Source organism: Oryctolagus cuniculus, chromosome 5, assembly GCF_964237555.1.
Source record: "Oryctolagus cuniculus chromosome 5, mOryCun1.1, whole genome shotgun sequence".
Classification (NCBI taxonomy): domain Eukaryota; kingdom Metazoa; phylum Chordata; class Mammalia; order Lagomorpha; family Leporidae; genus Oryctolagus; species Oryctolagus cuniculus.
Window position 1 is genome coordinate 140516226 of NC_091436.1, and position 23003 is coordinate 140539228.

General features: G+C 51.8%; 1 protein-coding gene across 8 annotated transcripts in view; it reads left to right on the forward strand.

The window, feature by feature from the left end:
- The first annotated feature begins 5392 nt into the window (after positions 1 to 5392).
- The window catches only part of GABBR1 (gamma-aminobutyric acid type B receptor subunit 1), a 63510-nt gene continuing 45899 nt past the window's right edge, over positions 5393 to 23003 (forward strand). For 2 of the 8 annotated variants that reach the window (XM_051855795.2, XM_051855796.2), the window contains exons 1-11: positions 5394 to 5742; positions 6172 to 6265; positions 6902 to 7105; positions 7793 to 7978; positions 9251 to 9271; positions 10569 to 10729; positions 13906 to 14040; positions 14429 to 14599; positions 15675 to 15776; positions 16042 to 16107; positions 16602 to 16793. In XM_051855795.2, coding sequence (XP_051711755.1) covers positions 6172 to 6265; positions 6902 to 7105; positions 7793 to 7978; positions 9251 to 9271; positions 10569 to 10729; positions 13906 to 14040; positions 14429 to 14599; positions 15675 to 15776; positions 16042 to 16107; positions 16602 to 16793 — 1332 coding nt within the window. In that variant the 5' untranslated portion in view covers positions 5394 to 5742. Of the gene's footprint in view, positions 5743 to 6171; positions 6266 to 6901; positions 7106 to 7792; positions 7979 to 9250; positions 9272 to 10568; positions 10730 to 13905; positions 14041 to 14428; positions 14600 to 15674; positions 15777 to 16041; positions 16108 to 16601; positions 16794 to 23003 lie in introns of all 8 variants that reach the window. The other 6 variants (XM_008262635.4, XM_008262634.4, XM_008262637.4 and 3 more) reach the window with 4 other exon arrangements.

A 23003-nucleotide genomic window follows, 5' to 3' on the forward strand; every position in this document is an offset into this window, starting at 1 on the left:
TTAGGAACCTGAAACTCCGTTCATATCTTCCACATGGGTTCAGGGGCCCAAGCACTTGAACCATCTTCTACTGCTTTCCCAGGCCACAGCAGAGAGCTGGACTGGAAGAGGAGCAACCAGGACTAGAACTGGTGCCATATGGGATGCTGGCACCGCAGGCGGAGGATTAGCCTAGTGCGCCACGGTGCCGGCCCCCGGCCCCCCCCCAATTTTTTTTTCAAAGATTTATTTATTTGAAAGACTTACAGAGAGAGAGAGAGAGAGAGAGAGAGAGAGAGAGAGAGAGAAAGCTTTCCATTGGTCACAATGGCCGGAGTTGCGCCGATCTGAATCCAGGAGCCAGGAGCTTCTTCTGGGTCTCCTATGCAGGTGCAGGGGCCCAAGGACTTGGGCCATCTTCTACTGCTTTCCCAGGCCATAGCAGAGAGCAGGATCAGAAATGGAGCATCTGGGACTTGAACTGGTGCCCATATGGAATGCTGGCACTGCCAGTGGTGGCCTTACCTATTACAATACAGTGCTGGTCCCCCTTCCCCCAATTTTTAACAGAAGTACTTGGCAGGGACACAAGTACTTAGGCCATCATTTCCTTGAGCCATCTGTCTTGCTGTCTTCCAGATACATTAGCAGGAACCTGGATCAGAAGTAGAATAGCTTAAACTAGGTGTTCCAATATGAGAGGCCAGTGTCCCAAGCTGCAGGTCAATCAGCTGGGCCACAACACTTACACTGAAGAGGTGGGCATTTTTGGGAAATGATTAAATGATGAGGGGGAAAGCTCTCACACATGGGGTTAGTGCCTTTCCTAAAGAGGCCTCTGGGAGGTTGTTGCTTCTTCCACCATGTGGGGACACAGTTGGAAGGCCCCACCTGTGAGGAACTTGGCTCTTACCAGACACTGAAGCTGTTCTTGGAATTCCCAGCCTCTCTGTTGTTTGTAAGTTATGCAGTTGGAAGTATTTTGCATTAGCAGCCTGAGCAAAAGATAAGAACCAAACTAGAGGCTGGCACAGTGGCTCATTCGGCTAATCTTCAGCTCACTTGGCTAATCCTCCGCTTGCGGCGCCGGCACCCTGGGTTCTAGTCCCAGTTGGGGTGCCGGATTCTGTCCCGGCTGCTTCTCTTCCAGTCCAGCTCTCTGCTGTGGCCTGGGAAGGCAGTGGAGGATGGCGCAAGTGCTTGGGCCCTGCACCCACATAGGAGACCAGGAGGAAGCACCTGGCTCCTGGCTTCAGATCAGCGCAGGGCACCGGCTATAGCAGCCATTTGGGGGGTGAACCAACGGAAGGAAGACCTTTCTCTCTGTCTCTCTCTCTCGCTGTCTAACTCTGCCTGTAAAAAAAAAAAAAAAAAAAAAAAAAAAAAAAAAAAAAAAAAGAACCAAGCTAGAATTGTATGTGTGGGGCATGTGGGGCATTTGTTAAACACTTTCCTTGTTTCTCACTTTCTTCTGGCCCAGTGATTCTGAGTGCCTACATCTATCAAGAAAAAAAAAAGGTGTAGGAGTTTAGCATAATGACTAAGACACGACTTGGGACACCCACATCCCATATCGGCATGCCTGGGTTCAGTTCAGGTTTTCTCCTCCTCCTCCCCCTCCTCCCTCCCCCTCTCTCACTTCTTCTTCCTCATCCTCCTCTTCCTCCTTCTTCTTTTAAAGTTTATTTATTTTGAAAGAGTTACAGAGAGGAAGATACATAGATCTTCCATCTGCTGGTTCACCTGCCTAGATGGCCACAATGGCCAGTGCTGGGCTAGGCTGAAGCCATCTGAGTCTCCTACATGGTGGCAGGCCCCAAGTACTTTGGCTACCTTTCCCAGGCCATTAGCAGGGAGCTGGACTCGAAGTGGAACAGCAAGAACACAAACTGGCTCTTTTATAGGATGCTGGCATTACAGATGGAGACTTTACCTGCTGTGGCACAATGCCAGCTCCCAGTTCCACTTCTGATTCCAGTTTTCTACTCATGTGCATCCTGAGAGACAGCATATGATAACTCAAGCACTTGGATCCTTGCCACTCATGTGGGAGACCCAGATTGAGTTCTGGGCTTCTGGCTTTGGCCTGGCACAGCCTTGACTGTCTGTGGGCATTTGGAGAATGAATCAGTGGATAGCAGATCTTTAGTTGTTTGCATCTCTGCCTTTCAAATAAAATGAATAAATAAATCCAAAAATCTAAAAATGCTGAGAGGCATTTGTGAAAAAAGGAAGGAAGAAAGGAAGAAAGGACACACAGGTAAAATGAGAGATGTGTCATTCAGGAAGGCTTTAGTGATATAAAATCATGACTAAGTGTTCACACACTCATTAAACAGCCAAGGCCAAGCTCAGAGGGTAAAGAACTTCATGTTCAAATTTAATTAAAATTTTTTTCATTTTATTTGAAAGGAAAAGAGATAGAGAAAAGGTAAGACAAAGTGAGAAAGGGAGAGAGAGAGAGAGAGAGAGAGAGAGAGAGAGATCTATCTTCCATCTGTTGGTTTACTTGCCAAATGCCTGTAATAGCCAGGGCTGGCCCAGGCTGAAGCCAAGAGTTGGAACTTCATTTGGGTCTCACATGTGGGTGGCAGCTCCCAAGTTTTTTTTGCCACTACCTGCTACCTCCCAGGATGTGCATTAGTAGGAACCTGGACTGGAAGAGGAGTTGCCAGGGCTCAAACTAGATACTTTGATTTGGGATGTGAGCATTCCCTATGGTGATTTAAGTGACTATACCAACACGTTTTGAATCATAGGTCTTTGCTTCATGCATTTTTCTAGACAGCAAGAGCTGTGGGACAGAAACCCCTCCCTGTATGTATATTTTTCACCCCCACATAAGAGGACATGGCTACCTTTCCCTTCATAGGCTGAGCACTGCTCCCTTGGGTGAGGAAACAGAATGGAAGTGCAGTCTGGCCTTTGATGAAAAATGCCCTGGGGTGGGATGTGGGTGAGAGAAGCACCTCTGAATTAAGCCTTGAGTGCAATGAGAATAATTCGGAGGGGCCGGCGCTATGGTGTAGCAGGTAAAGCTGCTGCCTGCAGTGCCAGTATCCTGAATGGCCACTGGTTTGAGTCCTGGCTGCTCCACTTCAGATCCAGCTCTCTGCTATCGCCTTGGAAAGCAGTAGAAGATGGCCCAATTGCTTGGGCCCCTGCACCCATGTGAGAGACCCAGAAGAAGTTCCTGGCTCCTGATAGGCTCAGTTCCAGCCGTTGCGGCCATTTGAGGGATACACCAGTGTGTGGAAGACCTTTTCGTCTTTCTCTGTTTGTAACTCTACCTCTCAAATAAATAAATAAAATCTTAAAAAAAATGTATTCCTTTGAATGGATGCATTCCAGTGTACTGAGTCAGTACCTTGTGATTTGGACATTAAGGTTGTTTTCTGATTTAGTAGCAGCAGTGTGCCAATGGACACCACTGAGATAACTTTCAGTGTCATGCACTCCTCTTGTCCAGAAGATTCCTCTGCTTCATTTCCCTCCATCAAGGCAGGACTTCAGAGAGGCTGCAGGTAGTGGACAGGTGTAGGTCTGAGTAAGGGTCTTGTGAATTGTTAGTTGGTCTATGACAAAGCATCAGATCAGATCCCTGCTCCAGAAGAGCCCTGCCAGGTATGAGAAGCGTGTCCTTTGGGCAAACAGCCTTGCCAGGTACACAGAAGCACACAGGAAGGGTGTGTGGGCATGTGACAGGTGAACTAGCCTGTAGACTGGGCTTCAAGTCAGGAAACTCCTCTTGTCCAGCCTTGTGATGGTCTTCCCGGTGTTAGTAACTTTCTTGCACTCACATTTCTTTGGTGGTGTTCTGCCTAGAGAACAGTTCACTTAGGGGAAGAGTGGTTGTCATTTTGAGTGGTCAGAAATCCTGTTTCACTCTCTTCTCTCTCTCATCTACTCATTTTCCAGGTCAGTGGTTCTCAACCACACACACCCACTGTGAAAGCTTGTGGGTCCTCTTTTTATTATTACAACAATGGAGTGAGGCACTACTGTCATTCATGAGCAGGGCAGGGGTATAGACATTGTTCAAAGTACAGCCTGCACAATGAAGGAATGTCCCTCATTCAGGTTCTCAGAAGTCCCCTAGGACATTGATGTAGGTGAAAACCTTGGTTAATTATTTGAGTCTAGAACTTAACACAGTTTTTTTTTTTTTTAATGGTCTAAATACATGATGAACTTTCTAGGAACGCAATTATGGTTTTCTGTAAATTAGGGGAAGATTTGCTTTGCTACCAAGAGTAGTTCGACATTTCATTGACTCACTTCAGTGATGGCCATGTGCTGGAGGGGGTTGAGTCACCAACTTAGCACCTGTATCAGCCTGTGCTGGTAGCAGTCTCATCACCGTGACTCTGTGCACAGGTGCAAACATCTGCCTACTACTCCATTATGACTTCTAGTGTAGCAAGATTTGAGCACTCATTCATTCACATATTGTTCGTGTTACTTTATTACAAGTAACCTTTATTTTCCTGGCAGGGACACATTTTGATCCTTTTTTTTTTTTCAAGTTATGTCATCTGTGAATTTCAATTCAGGTCACTACAAAGTGTTTATTATGAAAGAGGCATAAGACCTCGGTTGCAGGTAGTCTCACGTGCTTGGCGTCTTCCCCCTTTTTTTCCCAGGAGCTGTCAGAAAGCAGCCGCCCCTCCCCCTTCTCCCAGCTCCAAGTCAGGCCTGTGATGGACAGCACTGGCCTGGGCTGCAGACAATAGCCAAGGCGCTTCTGGAGCTGTCAAAAGGCCTGTACTTCCCTGACTATCTTCAGAGTTTCCACTCGGCCCTTAGCTAAGAAATATTGATTGTCAAGCTCTGCGGAAGTCTAGAACCTGGCTGCTCTTTTCTCTTGCGCGCTCCCCGCCCCCCTTTTCTTCTACCTTGATTTCTGTCCTGGATGCGCCCCCTCCCATCTTTGGCTTCCCATCCACTCTGCACCCCCTTCCCGCAGCAGGAGAGAGGCAATGCTGGCCCAAGGGGCCGCCCAGGTCTCCGGCTCTCCCTGTCGGCACCCGACGCTTCTCGCTCTTGGGTGGCTCAGGTGCACCGTCCCCCACCTCATTCCCCCTCCCCTTCTCGCCCAGGTTTCTGTCTCTCCCACCGCTCTCCGCGTAGCTCCCAGCCTCCGCCTCCATTGTCGCCCGGCTTCAGGGCCGCTTTCCCTCTGTGCAACCGTCTTTCTCCACCTTCATCCCAGACTCTGGCTCAGTGCCAGCTTCTCTCTGCCTTTTTGGCTCGGGGCTGCTAGCCGGTGCTCGGCCCCCGCCCGGGCGTACGTGCGCGCCGGGGTCGGTTCCCACCTCTCAGCCCTGCGCCTCTCCGCCGCCCGCCCCGCGCGCTGTGGGCGGTCCAGGGCGGGGCTGGGATCCGGGGCGGCTCCCGGGGCTGGGGTTGTGGGAGGCGCCCTCTCCCCGGTCTCCCCTCTCTTCCCCCCGCCCTGTCTTCCCCTGCACCCTCCTTCTTCCCTCCGCCCGAGAGCTTTCCCCGGTCCCCGGCGCCGCCTCCTTCCCTCCCGGCTCCCCGCTCCCGCGGCCGCCGCCGCCCCGGGGAAGGAGAGACGGGGGTGGGGTTCGGGGGAAGCGAGAGAGGAGGGGAGAGACCCTGGCCGGGCCGCAGCCCGGAACTGAGGGGAGGAAGGCTGGGAGGAAGGGAAAGGTGGAGGAGAGAGGAGGGGGGAGCGGGGAGGAGCGGCCGGGCCTGGGGCCTTGAGGCCCGGGGAGAGCCGGGGAGCTGGGCCGGCGCGCCGAGGTAAGAGCCAGGGTCCCGGGAGGCAGGGCTCGGAGAGGGGCGCGTGGGGGAGGGCGGGCCGGGGGCCGAGGGCGAGGAGGAACGGCGGGGATGGACTCGGGGAGCGGTGAGGCGGCCGGTCCCGGCAGCGTGGGTAAGCCGGGCTCCGCCGAGCTGCGGGGGCCGGGGAGAGGAGGTGGTGAGAGGTGGAGTCCCGGGAGGGTGGGGGGCCGAGGGAGGCAGGAGGAGGGTGGGGACAGGCGTTCTCTCCTCCTCTCCCCCCACCCCGCGCGGGGCTCCGCCCCCGCCTCCTCCGCGGGGCGCGCTCGCGGTCCCCGGGGCCGAGCGGGGTCGCAGCCTGCGAGGCCACCGCGGGGAGGCCAGGCCGCTCCCGGGTCCGGGCCGCGCCGGCGGGGCTCGGGCTGGTCCTCACGGCCGCCTCTCACTCAGATGCTGCCGTTGCTGCTGCTGCTGCTGCTGGCGCCTCTCTTCCTACGTCCCCCGGGCGCGGGCGGGGCGCAGACCCCCAACGCCACCTCCGAAGGTGCCCCCTTCTCCGGCGACCTCGGGCCCTCCTTCACCCAACTCCCGCTTTCCCCAGGCCTCTTCAATTCTGGAGCTTGTCACTGTCCCGTCAGCCCTACACGGCATCCCCGCCTGCCACCCCTTCTGCTCGGCCCCTTTTAGTACTCCCTACCTCCTTCCGGTCACCCCACCTTTCTATCCAGCACCCCTCCATCTGCCCAGGACTGCACGGCACCACCCGCCAGGAACCTGCACTATTTCCTCGACCCCACCTCCCTCTCCTGGCCCCAGGTTACCTCTGCTGGGTCCCACTTCACTGCTCAGATGGTCTTACAAGGTCCCCCACTCGTCATTCTAATTAACTCAAGGATCCCTTTAGCCTTTTTTGGGGGGCTAAGCTCCACCCACTCATCATACCCTTCACTATTTCCTAGTTACTTTTCTTCATCACCGTCCACTAGCATCGTCCCAGCCCGGCTCGTGGCGACTCCCCCCTCCCGCCCGGGGTTCTTTTCAGCCAGTCAGGCCTCCCCCTTTCCCCTGGCCCCCAGCCCGCCCAGCGGCCACGCCCTACTCTCCCTCCGCCTCCACCGCGGAGCCTCTTTTTCCTCTTTCCCACGATTCCTCTCTGTGTGCCTCCCCCACTCACCCTCAGGTTGCCAGATCATACACCCGCCCTGGGAAGGGGGCATAAGGTACCGGGGCCTGACTCGGGACCAGGTGAAGGCTATCAACTTCCTGCCTGTGGACTATGAGATTGAATATGTGTGCCGGGGGGAGCGCGAGGTGGTGGGGCCCAAGGTGCGCAAGTGCCTGGCCAACGGCTCCTGGACAGACATGGACACACCCAGCCGCTGTGGTGAGTAGCCTCGGGAAGCCCCTCCCCTGCTCAGGACCATTTGTTTTCATGACTCAAACTTAGCGTTACCACTTGCAAGTCAGCACTTTGTATCCGGGATAGCCAAATTCTCAAATACCTGAATGAATGGCAACCGCTGCTGTGTGCGATGGAGGTAGTAAAGCACTTCATTCCACCTCCCCTCGTGAGGCCACTGGGAACCGGATCAAGTAACTTTGACTATTCATCTTGTGAGTGATTCTTTTTAAGGATCATTAGTAGTGGGTTTTGCCAAAAAGTTGTAAAATGAGTTCACTGTGCTTTTGAATACCTCTGTCTCCAACTCGATGACTGTATGCCCAGGAAACAAAAGCCAGTTTTATACCCATTATAATAAAAAAAGCAGATTTGATTGTACATCCCATACCTGCATCTATACATTGCAAAGCTAGAGAACTGTCCATTGTGCTGACTTTTAAGAGATCCTATTTTATGGGCCTATAGCTCCATCTTGGGTTCCTAGGATGCAAGTGCTTTTCCTTTTCCTCTTGGAACCCTGTGGATGGAGCAGGTTTAGGGGAGGAGGGAAGGTAGAGCATGAATCCTTTTCACATCTGACTTTCTGTAGAGCAGGAAGCTGTGGACCCAAGCCCAAACTTGAGACCCCTGCTATCTCCAACTGGCTGTTCTATTTTCCTCTCTCCACAGTCCGAATCTGCTCCAAGTCTTACTTGGCCCTGGAAAATGGGAAGGTTTTCCTGACGGGTGGGGACCTCCCAGCTCTGGACGGAGCCCGGGTGGATTTCCGCTGTGACCCCGACTTCCATCTGGTGGGCAGCTCCCGGAGCATCTGTAGTCAGGGCCAGTGGAGCACCCCCAAGCCCCACTGCCAGGGTGAGGGGAACAGCTGCCTGCATGCAGCTGATGAGGACGCTTGTGCAAGGATGGGAGTGGGGTGGGATGGACGGTGGGAGAGGAAGGGGCACGATAAAAATGTGGGGGAGGGCTGGGGGACGATACAGGTGAAAACCCAACCCCTTTCTCCTTCCACCCACCCCAAACTTTCTCCTGCAGTCCCCACTGTCCACTTTATCTATTTTGGGGGCTTCCCTCCTGTACCTTTCTCTTTTTGTATTTTCTCCCCGCTCCCAGTTCTTTGGCCTTAATATTTTCTTTTTCATCATGCATCTTACGCCTTCCTCCACTTCTTAAGATTTAAAAATTCCAGTTTTCCCTAGACTCATTCCCTTTCTCTAAACTTACAGATTTCTGTCACCCTCTTCTAGATCCAACCTCTCACCGTTCATTTTATAATTGAATTATTGTAAAGATTAAGAAATAAATTGTACATTGCATTTAGAAAATTTGATAAGGGGAGTTATGGGAATGGAAATGTATCAGGGTAAAAAGACTTTAAATTGGGGGCACAGTGATCAGAACATCAAGGCCAACCCAGGGGTGGGTGGGAAGAGCATGGACCTTCTCCATACCTCCCAGAAACATCCATCATTCCTCAAGGGAATAGGGCTTGCGTCTACCACTTTTTTGCTGTCTAGTTCTGCAAGCATCTCCCTCTGCAGCTTTCTTTCTGGGCTGGCAGGTGTCCTGCTCCCCCTGCTGCATGCACCCTCCTCTTCTGTTGATTCTTTTAAGACCTCTGGTCTGTCTTTCTTCACGTAATTCAGTTATTCTGCTTCTAGAGTATCATTCCATTCCAAAAACGGGGAGTTCCATGGGTGGATTCACTATAAAGCACACGCAACTTAAGCTTCAGGGTTCCTCACTGAGGACTCTCTTCCAGTGCTTTCATAACGTGGAGGATTCTAAGAATGTGTTCACGTGGTAATAGATTTTTGTAAAAATTGCAGAAATAAGGTATTTTATCGATTGCTTGAAGCCAATTGTATTTGTAATTTTTTTCTTAAAGAGAACCACCAAATCTTATAATATTCAGGTGCCACAAGACCAGGATCTGTCCCTGCCTTGCCCTATGAAAAATAAAAGAAAACCAACACATCTTGATCCCCAGCCCCACCTTGCTCTTATCTCCGGGACCCTCCCCTCTGACTTCGGCATGGATCGGTGTGGGAGGGGGCTGGGGATCAGGCCAGGGAAGCTGGGCACCAGTGGTAACTCTTCTCTGATCCCCGTCTTTCCTGCCGCCAGTGAATCGAACGCCACACTCAGGTGAGATCAGAAACCCTTATCGCGTGCACTGCAATACCCTTACCCTTCACTTTTCCTCTCCACCCTCAGGGATTCGGCCCCTAGGCTCCCGGGGATGGTTCTCCTCCCAGCCGACCCTACCCAGCCCAGCTGGCGGTCGCCCCCCTCGCTCCCTACCTGGCTCCTGCCTCCAGTCCCGGTTTTCCGCGGGGCCGCGGTCCCTTGCGTCTCCCCGCTTGGCTGTGCTTCCTTCGGCTCCGCCCCCTCCCGGGCTCTGCCTGGCTGCCGCGCGGCGGAGCCCCAGCAGGGGGCGGCAGCGAGCTGGGAGACCCTGAGCTTCCACCCCGGCCTCTCTGTGGGGCTCCTTGCGACCCTCTGCCTGCCTCCCTCCTAAGATTTCGCCTAACGGACTCCGCCACCCGCCTCGACCCTGGCCAGGCCTCTCTCTCTTCCCCCTCCAGCTCTCGCCCCTAAGCCCATATCCCGCTCTTTCCCCTCAGTTCCTTCTCCCAGCAGCTTTCCTCAGCTTTCGGCTACGCAGACCCCCTATTCTCTCCCCCTGGCCCCACGACCCGCCTCTACATCACCCCCTACCCCTCTCTCCCAACTCTCTCGTCACGGCCGCTCCTCTCTCCCCTCAGCCCTGCTCCCCTTCCATTCACTGCGTCCTGCGAGACCCCGGCCGCCATCCCCTCGCCTCTCCCGCCCCACACCCCTTCCCGTCCCGTCCCTGCGCCCGCCCCTCGGTGGGACCTCTCTCTCCTCCCGGTCCGTCCGTCTTGCCCAAGAGGGTGCGACCTTTCCCTCCCCGCCCCCTGCCTGCCGTTCCCACCTCGCCGCCTGTTCCCTCCCCGCCCCTTTGCCGCCCCCCGCTGCCGCACGCCGCCCGTGACGTCAGAGCCCCCTCCCCGCCCCTCCCCGCCCTCCTCCTCCCCTCCGTCGGTCAGTCAGTCCGCGAGGAGAGTCCGCGGTGGCGGTGGCGGTGGCGGGAGCGAGAGCCGCGGGGGCAGTAGGAAACCCACCTTCCCTGCTTCTCCAGGGCCCCAGCCCCCTCTTCGCGCAAACGCAGGGATGGAGGCGCCTCCTCGACACCCCCTCAGCTGCCCTCCCCAGGAAAAGTGTCCCCCCTGAGCTCCTCCCCCTCCCCAGCGGCTACCCCCGCCCCTCCTCGCCATGGGTTCGGGAGCCCCCTCTCCGCGGCTGGGGTGGCCACTGCCGCTGCTGGTGGTGATGGCGGCGGGGGTGGCTCCGGCGTGGGCCTCCCACTCGCCCCATCTCCCGCGGCCTCACCCTCGGGCCCCCTCGCACCCCTCCTCAGAACGGCGCGCAGTGTACATCGGGGCGCTGTTTCCCATGAGCGGGGGCTGGCCGGGGGGCCAGGCCTGCCAGCCCGCGGTGGAGATGGCGCTGGAGGACGTGAACAGCCGCAGGGACATCCTGCCGGACTATGAGCTCAAGCTCATCCACCACGACAGCAAGGTAGCCCCGGACACGCGAGTGGGTGGGAGGTGGGAGCTTGGGGGGCCGGGGGACCGCGGGAGTGCATCTCAGTCCCAGAGCCTCTGGGATTGCGAAGCAGATCCCTCCCGTGCGAGCTGGGCTAGGGTTGCGGGAGCCAGGGGGAGAGTCGCAGTGGCTGGAGGTTCAAGATGAGGGTCTAGGGGTTCAAGACGGTTAAGCGCTCTGCAAGGCAGACCCTTCTGCCCCGCTGCGGAGGCTCGTGGAGGTGCTGGGGATTGGTTTAGGGTGCGGGCTGATGCTGATTCTCCGGGGGTAGGAAACTCGTCCTGGAAGGATTGGAGGGCGGAGGGAATGTCGGGGGTATGGGGCGGGAGCAGGGATTTACTTTTACCATGGTAACAAGTTAAATCTTGGCGTAGGTTGGGGCTGGGAGGAATAGGGACAGAATGAGGAAAATTTTGAGGGACTTGAGAGTTCTAGTTTATTTGTCAAAACAAACAGCTGACTCCTCTCATCCCTCCATCCCCAGCCTTGTTGAGGATTCCAGGGCCGTGCGAATTTATGGCCTGTGGTGGCTGGGAAAAACGGATGGTCAAGGAGTGGGCAGAGGCGCTGGGAAATGACTTGCAGGAGGGGTCCATAGGGGAGGCCCCACAGTAACATGGGGATGGAGAGGAGCCAGGGTGTAGGAATGGAGCGGGGAGGGGGCAAGGAGGCCCTGGGGCATGCTGCCGCTCTGACTTTGGCCTGGAGGATGTGAGAAGGGGAGTGGGATGCAGGGCAAGGGAGGTGAGTGCAGGGAGATGTGGGGAGGTAGGAAAATTTGGGCCCAAGGGTATTAGGGGATGGCTTTTCATAAGGTTCCTTTCCCCTACAGGAATACTTGAGGGTGTGGGAAAGGACTTGATGGGGAAGAAAAGATTTGAGACCTGCTCCAATTTATCTTTACCCACACGTTGCCCCAGAGATTTAGGGGACTGGGTGAGAGTGAAATAAAGCACAGAAGGTGAGGGTTTGGTGTCTGGGGTGGGCAGAGGACGTATAGTTATTCTCTGGAGCATCGGAGTGGGGAGGGGGCAGAAGTGGAGTTGAAGGTAAGATGCTTGGGGAGAGGCCAACACAAAGACTGTGGAGAGCCTGGAGAGAGAATGTCAAATCCCTTCTGTTAGCATCTCCGTGGTTCTCAAACTTCAGTGCACCTAAGAATCCCTAGAGGAGTTTGTTAAAAATACAGATCCTAACTCCTTGGTCAGGGGTGAATCCTGGAATCTGCATTTTTACGAACAGAAATCCTGTCCTGGTAGATGCATGAGCTATAGTTAACCCCAGGATGCCTACAGGAAGAGCCGCAGGGAGCAGGAAAAGAATTAGGTACTAGGGTAGGAGAAGAGGGGAGCCGCAGCTGGTCAGGAATGTTGGAGGGGTCAAGCTTGGGAGTGCAAGACGGATAATTGGCTATGGGGCACTGGAGTGTGGGGAGAGACTGGGAGAGGTGGGTGCAGGCTTTATGATAGGGGATTGCAGGGAGATCTGTGAGCTTAAACTCACGCACAGTGACAGGTGATTCCCTGGAGGTGTTGGGAGCAGATGGGGGGGCCTAGGAGAAAGGAGCTGGAGAATATAGGAGGGGTAGCAAGGGGAGGGGAGAAAATTCTAAAGCCAAGGGGCTGGAATGTGTCATCCGGAATGTGCCCCTTGTTGCAAATCAAGATCTTTGCTGGAGCAGGCTGTTGGGGAGGGAGGGTGGGGAAGCACGTGGCTGAGGGAATCTGCAGCCGTGAATAGGGAGTGTAGGGGGAGGTGAAGCAAGGGAAGGGGGAGAATGAGGAAGCAGGAGAGACCTCTGGCAGCATCCCTTGCCCCGTTGCACGGATCTTGTATGTTGTTGTGTGTCCTCATGTTTCTATTAAGCTCTGAGACAAGAAGTAGAGGGGCCCTTCCCTGGGGGTCTTGGGGAAAGCTGGGGGCTGGGTCTGCAGTAAGAGATCCTGGGTGAGTGCAGGAAGAGAATGGTAAAGATATACAGAGATGCCCCCGTGGGAGTCATGAAGAGAAAACCTTCAAAACGCCTGGTTGAGCACTGCCCTTGGCAGGGGTGAGGGTGGGGTGGGCAGCAGGGAGTTGTGGGTGTGTTGCTTCTTCCAATTCCGCCAGCCTTCCCTGGCTCCCCCTTCGTCAGCTTCCCATGGTGTCCCAAATGTCAGGCTCAGTGGGAAGTAAGCAGGCTCTAGGGGGCCTTCTTTATTTCCTTTCCACTCACCCCCTCCTGCTTCCTCCCTGTTCACCTCACCAGACCCTTTTGCCTCCTGTCTCTGTCCCCTCTGCCCTGGCTCCCCACTGGCTGCCATTTCTTCTCTGCTTCCTTTGGGGCTCCAGCAGCTTCTGAAATGTCGTATTTCAGCAGGAGGGGAACAGCCAGTGGGAGCCCCGTGGCTGACTCTTCCTCCTCCCAGCTCCGCTTTCACTCCACTTTCTGTCTTGTTTACTTTCCCTAGCTCTTGCCTCTTTTTCAGGCACCCCTAAAATGGTCTGTTTTTTGAGAATCCCGTTCTGTTTATTCTCGGTTCTTTCCTCATCCTAGATTGTTGCCCAGGTCCAGGTCTTTTTTTAATAGACCCATCAAATGTCAGAGCCCAGCAGGAGGGGATGAGCTGCTGAGCAGGACCCCCTACTGGTCTTGTTCCTGTTCTCTCTTGTTTACTTATCAGTGGCCCTGAAAAGAGATGAGGGAGAAAAAAAATGGGAGGTGGAAAGAGGCAGTTTGCAGTGATAAGGGAAGGCATCTCACAAATGGCTATGAGGAGGCCGTCTGGGGGGCTTGGGGGAGAGTTTGTTCTTGTTCCTGCAGGTCCTTTTCTATCCACAAATGTTTGCAGAGGAACAGAGGGAAAGTGGGCTTGGGGATGTCCGAGGATGAGCTGAGAGGAGGGGAGGCCATACATTTATTAATACTGAAGGGAGGAGGTATGCAGAAGAAGAGATGGATAAGGCCAGATGGAAGACAGAGAAGGGAGTTTTAACGAAAGAGGAGAAGCAAGCAAGTTGACAGGAAGAGATGTCAGGAGAGAGAAGATGTTAACAATGATGAAAGTGAGTGACTGAGGAAGTAGCTAGAGAAAGATGGAAGGGTGGGAGCTGCAGGGAGGAGAGAGGCCCTGGAAGAGCCTGCCCTCATCCCCTCCCTCCTCATTCAGTGTGACCCGGGCCAAGCCACCAAGTACCTGTACGAGCTGCTCTATAACGACCCCATCAAGATCATCCTCATGCCTGGCTGCAGCTCCGTCTCCACTCTCGTGGCTGAGGCTGCCAGGATGTGGAACCTTATTGTGGTAAGCAGGGCTGTGAAGTCAGAAGTTGGGGTCCTTCCCTTGTGGGCCACATTAAGGGGCCAGGGCAGCTCAGGTTTGTGTTTAAGAGAACTGTGTAGGACTTGCTTCCAAGATTCCAAGCCCTCTGCAGACCTGAGCTGGCTGGCCTCCTAGCAACAGTGGCTGGACTGTGCTACAGCCGACCTGGTTCTTCATCAGAAGGAAGTTGGATTATGAAGTGGGGCCGTATGGGTCTTTGATGATCATTTTTCCCGAGGGGATGGTGGGGGGAGCTTTGGAGAGAGTCAGGGAGAAAATCTCAGGGGCAGGGAGAGGGTTAAAGGACTCTTAAGCAGCTCTTAGTCGAGTCCACGTGAACATACTGTGTTGTGCTATCCCTGTCCCTCAGCTTTCCTACGGCTCCAGCTCACCAGCCCTGTCAAACCGGCAGCGTTTCCCCACATTCTTCCGGACACATCCATCAGCCACACTCCATAACCCTACCCGAGTGAAGCTCTTTGAGAAGTGGGGCTGGAAGAAGATTGCCACCATCCAGCAGACCACGGAGGTCTTCACCTCGGTGAGGAGGGACTGGGTAGAGGTTAATGGGGGCATCTGCTCAAACTCCTGTGGAGAGAAACGTAGCCCAGGATTTGTATCTGGGGGGAAAGCTCTTGGCTCTTTATCAAAAGAGAACAGATTCCAAGTGGGTTAAGTGCATGTTCTCTCTGTGCCCAGGGGAATGAACAAGTTGAATTTTTGGGATTCTCTCCATCTTTTTGATTTAATTTTTTCGTTTTGATGCTCTGCTCCCCAGAGAGACCCAAATGACTCAGTTCTGTTAAAGTAGGTTCAATTGAATGTTGAGACAAGAGAGGGAGGGAATATGAAATAGGAACCTGGAAGACAGCAGATTCCAGAGGCACTTACGGGGATGGGGATGCCGGGTGCCTGTGAATCGGAATAAAGGACATGGAGCTACTGAATATGGAGGCAGAGAAGAAAGGGAGCGGGAGAGCAGAAGAGAGAAGAGAGATGAAGAGATGATAGAGAACAGAGGACGGGGTAGAGGGAAGAAGGGCAGACAGCAAGTCCGTGAGTCTGGTATTTGGCACTGGGATATGCCAGTAGACCAGGAGAGGTTGAAGGAGGGGATAGGTGTGTGGAGGTGGAGAGGAAGAACATGGCTCTACTCGCATATCTGATGCAGGTAGTCCACTTTCTCCATTTTATTCTGTTCTTTGGGAGCTCTGTCCAGTCTTATATACAGGAGCCCTTTTGAGTATCCCCCCTCTTTTCATAGTGATTCAGACCCATTCTTCTCTGATGCTGTTGTCTGTCTGTTCCCTGCCTCTTGAGACTGATGTGATGCTTTCTGTAGCAGACCCTGCCTCATCTTTTCCTGGTTCCCTGGTGTTGCCTTTCAATGTAGGAGTTGGGTCAGTGTTAGGACTGGGGTTACTGGGGTGGTTTGCCCAGATACAGATCCTCAGGAGGGGCACTTCCTTTAAGCTTTCTTCTCCCTGGGGACAGAAGCTGTTAGCATTCAGAAGGCTGCTCCTTTGTTCTGAGTGTGCAGTCCCCAGTGAACATCTCTCTCTTGACCTCACTGTGCACCCCATGTTTTTCCTACTTGTTTCTCGTTCCCACCCAAGACTCTGGATGACCTAGAGGAGCGAGTGAAGGAGGCTGGAATCGAGATTACTTTCCGCCAGAGTTTCTTCTCAGATCCTGCTGTGCCGGTCAAAAACCTGAAGGTGGGATGGTCGGAGTGGTGGGCTCAGCCTTCAGAGGGGCTGCTTGGAGAGGACAAGGCTGGGGAGGTTTTGCTTTTGTGAAGCAGTGGCATTTCCTGGGGAAGACAAGCTCTGTCTTCCAGTTGACATTTATCCACTACCATTGAGCATTACTCTGCACTAAGCACCTTGGGACGGGAAAGCAAAGCTGTGTAAGCGCCTGGCTTAGCCCCTCAGGCGTTCCCAGGAGTCCCTCAGGAGCTCTGTTTCTCTTTCTGTTCTGCAGCGCCAGGATGCCCGAATCATCGTGGGGCTCTTCTACGAGACTGAAGCCCGGAAAGTGTTTTGTGAGGTGGAGATGGAATCTGGAGAGGGAGGGTGACTGGGTGGGCTTTCTGCTTCTGGTTTTCCCCTGGGATTTCCTCACTGCATCTCTGCTCAAGTTGGTAACAGATGATCAGAGGTGATGATTAATGGGGTGTCTTTGTCAGCTCTGGGGTTATCTTTCTCTCTCTCTCTCTCTCTCTCTCTCTCACACACACACACACACACACACACATTCACAGGAACACACGACACTTTCTCCAGATCTCCTTTTCCTTCCTCTTTGTATTTCCCGAGGAACCCCTAATTCCATCTTTCATGACTAGCTAGAAGAGCTACTGGAGAATGGCGGGGCTGGGGAAGAATCTAGTAGGAGGAGTTGTGTCTTTCCTACCACCCCTAAGACTTGCAGATTTCTCTTAATTAATCCTGTTCTTTTCTGATTCCCAAGAATCTGACTAGTGAGATGAGACAAAAATCCAAAGCAAACCAAACCCAGCCCTCCTCCTCCTCTGCATTCAGGTGTACAAGGAGCGTCTGTTTGGGAAGAAATACGTCTGGTTCCTCATTGGGTGGTACGCTGACAACTGGTTCAAGATCTATGACCCATCCATTAACTGCACAGTGGACGAGATGACCGAAGCAGTGGAGGGCCACATCACCACTGAGATTGTCATGCTGAACCCTGCCAACACTCGCAGCATCTCCAACATGGTGAGTGTGTGGGCACCCAGGATTAGGTGGAGGGCACTGAGGGAGCCCTGCAGGGGGGAGAGAGGGTGTGTAGTTTGGAGGTATGGGAGGGGAAGGGGCCTGTGCTCACTCTGAACATGTTTGCATCATGTTTCCTGTGTATCCTACCTCTGCAGTGACTTCCTTGGGCGAGAGAGAGAGAGAGAGACAGAGAGAGAGAGAGAGAACGATAGAGTATTTCTGTCTGTGTGTGTTCAGTAGGCCCCTGACGAGTGGAAGGGCTGTTACCATGGAAACAGGAGTCTTTGGTGAGAAGTCAAATGAGGGAGAGGCGTTAATGATACAATAGACGCCTGTACACGCAAGCACACCTTTGCAGGAGTGCTGTTCCTGGGCAGAAACACATTTTGCTTTTTTGGTGACTTACGTCGGTGCCTTAGAGTCGCTTAATGTATTCACTCAGGATTGATACGCAATAAGCTTGGATGCTGATGCTTTTTTCAATGATTCTTTTTTTAGAATTTTAGATATGAAAGGGACTTTTGAGATCATTTAGTCCCAGATGGATGTTTAGGGACAGACTTGGAGCCGGAGAATGCATTCCCTGATTTGCCAGGGCTGGGGCAGCAGCCTTGCAGATGCAGGGCACAAATGAGTATGGGTGTGGGACTGTTGGGAAAAAATACCTTTCTTGTTTGCACTATAGCCTAGAGTGGGGAATCTTGGGTGATCTTAAAAGGGCAACCTGAGGGACCCTCGGGTCTGCAGCACCTGCTCTGGAGAGAGTGGTAGGGGTGAGTTAATGGTGTCAAAGCCCCCAAGTAGCTTACTTTAAAAATAATCTTAGTAAAAATTGCGTTTATGTGGTAAACCAGGAACTTCTTAGGCAGATGATCTTGGCGATCCTCACAGTGTGCTAGATTTGTAGTTTATATTTTATAGACCTGGAAATTAAGACTCAGAGAGTTTTAATGACTTGACCCAGGTCAGGCAGACAGAATTGAATCCTATTTGACTCTGGTTCTAAGATGCTTTGCCCCATCACCTCCCAAGGAAAGTCATCAGGCTTAACTAAAACATTTGTGCTTTTATTCTCTAACTCTACTTAGCCACTGGTGATTTTTGAGCAGGAGATAAATAAGGCCCGGAGTTGGTTCTGGCAGTGGACTGTGACAAAGGATTAGTTGCCGTTGGGTTCTGATCATAGACACTGTACTTAGATATTCTTCTTTTATTTTATTTTGAAGATTTATTTATTGTTTTGAAAACAGAGTGACAGAGAGACAGAGATCTTCTATCCTCTGGTTTACTCCCCAGATAACCTAAGCTGGGGATGGGCCAGGTCAAAGCCAAAAACCGGAATTTCATCTGGGTCTCCCACATGGGTGGCAAGGACCCAAGTACTTGGGCCACCCTCTGCTGCTCCCCAGGTGCTTCTCAGGGACTGGATTGGAAGCAGAGTAACCAGGACTTCAACAGCAGCTCCCATTTGGAATGTTGGTATCTCAAACCCAGCTTAGCATTACAATGCCTGCCCTGTTTTAAGGAAACTTTATGCTTTCATTTGCATTTTTTGGAAAGGCAGAGAGAGAGAGAGAAAGAGAGAGACACACAGAGAAAGAGGATCTTTCATCTGCTAGTTCATTTTGCAAATGTCCACAGCAGCTGGGGCTAGGCCAGGCCAAAGCCAAGGGCCCAGAACTGAATCCAGGCCTCCTAAATGGGTGGCAGGGACTCCGCATCCCGGGGTGCACATTAGGAAGACACTGAAATTGGAAGCAGAGTCAGGATGTGAATTTAGGTACTCTGATATGGGATGCAGGCAATCTGAACAGTGTTTTAACCACTGGGCCAAATGCTTGCTACTATCCTTGGACTTTCTGAGGAGACTCCATGTTTAAGGCATCTTGGTTAAAAAATACCAGGAAAAAATTCTGGAAGTCTCTTCCCTGTAGAGTGCCTGGGAGGTGAGTCATCCTCAAGAAACTGGAGAAATAGTGGAGCTGGTTACCAGTGCCTGGAAGGAGAATCAGTGCTCTGATCCCAGGACCTGTCGATCTGACTTCTATCCCACAGCAGGGAGCTATAGAGCTGGACACAAAGCAGGACATTTGTTGAGGACATACAGGGACACCTCGGCTTTGGAGGTCACTTTCTGGCTCTTGGATTCTAGAAAAAGATGTTGGCTGCTCTTTAGGCCACAAGACTTCTTAGTAGCCTGAAATGCCAAGATTTTCCAATAGAAAATAGAAGCAGCCTTAGCAACTAAACTAGGGCAGAGATTATAGATGAATCAAACAGCACCAGAAGAGGATCAGAAGCAAGTGTTGAACCCAGGGGATCTAGAACCATGGAAACTTAGAAAGAAAGCAGAGTTGCCTTCACTCCATAGGGATGGCCTTAAGTTTAGATCAGTGATTCTCAGATTTTAGCTTCCTATAGAACCACCTGGAAAATTCACTAGTACAGACTATAGGTTCTTTCCAGGGAATTTCTGATTTAGTAGATCTGGGATAGGGCCTGAGGATTACATTCTAAAAAGTTCCTAGGGATGCTAATGCTGCTAGTCCAGGGATCGCACTTTGAGAACTATTAGGGCAGTGAGTTGTCTTTCTTTTTCCCTTCCTTCCTTCCTTCCTTCCTTCCTTCCTTCCTTCCTTCCTTCCTTCCCTCCTATCTTCCTTCCTTCCCTTTTTCTTTCTTTTTTAAAAAAGATTTATTTATTTATTCATTTGACAGGCATAGTGACAGAGAGGAGAGAGAGGAGAGAGAGAGAGAAAGAGAGAAGAAAGAAGAGAGAGAGAGATTGAGAGAGAGAGAGAGAGATCTTTCACTTGCTGGTTCACTCCCTAAATCATTGGAACGGCTGGGACTGGTGCAGACCAGTGCCAGAAATCCGAAATTCCATCTAGTCTTCTACATGGACAGCAGGGGCATAAGTACTTAGGCCATCTTCCATCCACTGCCTTCCCAGATACATTAGCTGGGAGCTGAATTGGAAGGGGAGCAGCCTGGACTTGAACTCATGCTCATATGGGATGCCAATCTGACAAGCAGCAGCTTAACCAGCTGTACCACAACCCAGCTCCAGGGCAGCAGTTTTAATCAGAGGTTCAATGTCTGTGGGTGGGAGTTTGGGGGAAGGATTGATGCTCCCGGCATTTACTGGGAAGAAGACAAGAATGCTTCTAAATATCCCACAGTGTACAGGACAGCCCCCACCTCAAGTGTCAGTAATGCAGAGATTGAGAAACACTGGTGTAGGGAATCTTTAGGGGCCATATATGGAAAAGAAGAGTGAGTTAGAGTGGCTTTGAGAAACATGTAGCTATGGGCTAGAGGGGAAGGAGGGAGGTGGCATACTTGAGGATAAGATTTTGGGTAAATCCTGATTGAAATAGAGAACCCATCAGACTTGGGTACAAAAGAAACTAAAAAGCTACCTCAGGATGCATGTACTAGATCACTGTCAAGCATCCATCAGCACACATAGAGATAGCCAGAAGGGCTGTTAAAAAATGGGATCATACTTTTGTACTTGTTTAACTCAGTAGTTTCCATGGGTTGTGGAATTTTTGGTTTTCAGTTTTCCTTAAGGCATATGGTAAAATTTCCTTTTGAAAATTTATAATCCTGTGTTTGTGGATTCAAGGGAGACATTTTTTTCTTGACTTTAGTCATGGGAGGGTCACTGGTGCCCCCAGTGGCTGGGTCTTTGAGAGGCAGTGACCTGGAGTATGGACCGTGTGAGGATCTGGGCAGGGTGACATCACGCAGAGCAGCTTAATCCCTTCCCATCTGGGTCTACTTTGAACTGAAGATTGGTTAGACCTGGAAAAAGCCGAGGATTACAATACTCAGGAAGTCTCAGCCTACCTGCTGTTGAAAAGCACTTCAGTGCATAGAGGTAGTGTAGAATCCTTGCTAAGAGTAAGGACTTTGGTGCCAGACTGCCTGGTTTTGAATGCCAGTCACTAGCAGTATAACTTTAGGCGATTTCCATACTTTTCTGTGTTTCAGTTTCCTTTTCTAAAGATAATGGGAATCGGATAATTCTTAGACATATGAATTAAATAAATTGGTAAATGTATCTTAATGAAGAGCCTGGCACTTAGTAAAGAAAATATAAATATTAGCCATTATCATATCATCATCATCATCATCATCATCATCATCTCATCATGCTGTAGAGGTAGAGAGGATATTAATGAAACATTTTAACAAAAGAATTAATACGGATTTGGTGATTTAAAAGGGTTTATGTAATTTCCAAGTTTCAATCTCACGTACTGGGAAATGTTAGAGGGTAAGGAAAAGCTGAGTTTAATCTTGGATATTTTGAATTTGTGATTATTGATCTTATACTTACAAATGCTTTAGAGTCAATTGAAGATACCAGACTTGATACTGAATTGGAATTGTAAACCTGAGTATCTAAAGAAGGTGAAATTGCTGGCGCCGCGGCTCACTAGGCTAATCCTCCGCCTTGCAGCGCCGGCACACCGGGTTCTAGTCCCGGTCGGGGCTCCGGATTCTGTCCCGGTTGCCCCTCTTCCAGGCCAGCTCTCTGCTGTGGCCAGGGAGTGCAGTGGAGGATGGCCCAGGTGCTTGGGCCCTGCACCCCATGGGAGACCAGGAGAAGTACCTGGCTCCTGCCTTCGGATCAGCGTGGTGCGCCGGCCGCGGTGGCCGTTGGAGGGTGAACCAACGGCAAAAGGAAGACCTTTCTCTCTCTCTCTCTCTCTCTCTCTCTCTCTCACTGTCCACTCTGCCTGTCAAAAAAAAAAAAAAAAAGAAAAAAAAAAGAAAAAGAAAAAAAGAAGGTGAAATTGAGGCAGGGAAATTCACAAAGTGATAAAGTAACTTACTTTGTACCCAGCATATTTTTTCTTAATTTTTTAAATTAATTAATTTATTTGAGAGATAAAGTTACAGAGAGGGGTGGAAGAGACAGGGAGAGAGAGTGTGAGAGATCTTCTATCCACTGGTTCACTCCCCAAATTGCTACAATAGCTGGGGCTGGACCAGGCCGAAGCCAGGAACTAGCAGCTTTATTTAAGTCTCTCACTTGGGTAGCAGGGGCCCAAGGACTTGGGCCATCTTCTGATGCTTTTCCAAGTGTATTAACAGGGAGCTGGATTATAAGTGGAGTGGCTGGGGCTTAAACTGGCTCCCATATGAGATGCCTGTGCTATTCAGGACAGCTTAACTCACTCTGCCACATGTTGAACCTTTATTCCCAGCATTTTAAACACATTCTTATTTCATCCTTGCACTGTCTTTTTTTTTTTTTTTTTTTTTTTGGCAGGCAGAGTGGACAGTGAGAGAGAGAGAGAGAGAAAGGTCTTCCTTTTGCCGTTGGTTCACCCTCCAACGGCCACTGCGGCCGGCGCACCACGCTGATCCGATGGCAGGAGCCAGGTACTTCTCCTGGTCTCCCATGGGGTGTAGGGCCCAAGCACCTGGGCTATCCTCCACTGCACTCCCTGGCCACAGCAGAGAGCTGGCCTGGAAGAGGGGCAACCGGGAAAGAATCCGGCGCCCCTACCGGGACTAGAACCCAGTGTGCCGGCGCCGCTAGGTGGAGGATTAGCCTGTTGAGCCGCGGCGCCGGCCCCTTGCACTGTCTTTTAAAGGTAATATTAGTATTATTCCCATTTTAAAGCTGAATAGCCAGCTTGTGAGGTTTGCTATCTTGTTAGAGATTTCATAACAGGTAAGGGGATTAGTTAGAATTGAAATCTATCTGTTGGCTTATTTATTCAATGAGATTTTAAAAAATTTAATTTGAGTACTCTTTTTTTTTTTATGTTTGGGATGCCTGCCACTTTGAGTGTTTTTTTTTTTTTTTTTTTTTTTTTTTTTTTTTTTTACAGGCAGAGTTAGACAGAGAGAGAGACAGAGAGAAAGGTCTTCCTTTTTCCGTTGGTTCATCACCCAAGTGGCCGCTACGGCCTGCGCATTGAGGCCTGTGCGCTGCGCCGATCTGAAGCCAGGAGCCAGGTGCTTCCTCCTGGTCTCCCATGTAGGTTCAGGGCCTGGGCCATCCTCCACTGCACTCCCGGGCCACAGCAGAGAGCTGGACTGGAAGAGGAGCAGCCGGGACAGAATCCAGCGCCCCAGCCAGGACTAGAACCCAGGGTGCCGGTGCCACAGGTGGAGGATTAGCCTAGTGAGCCACGGCGCCGGCCAGTGCAAGGGCTGCAAGTAATTTATTACTTTTTATAATAT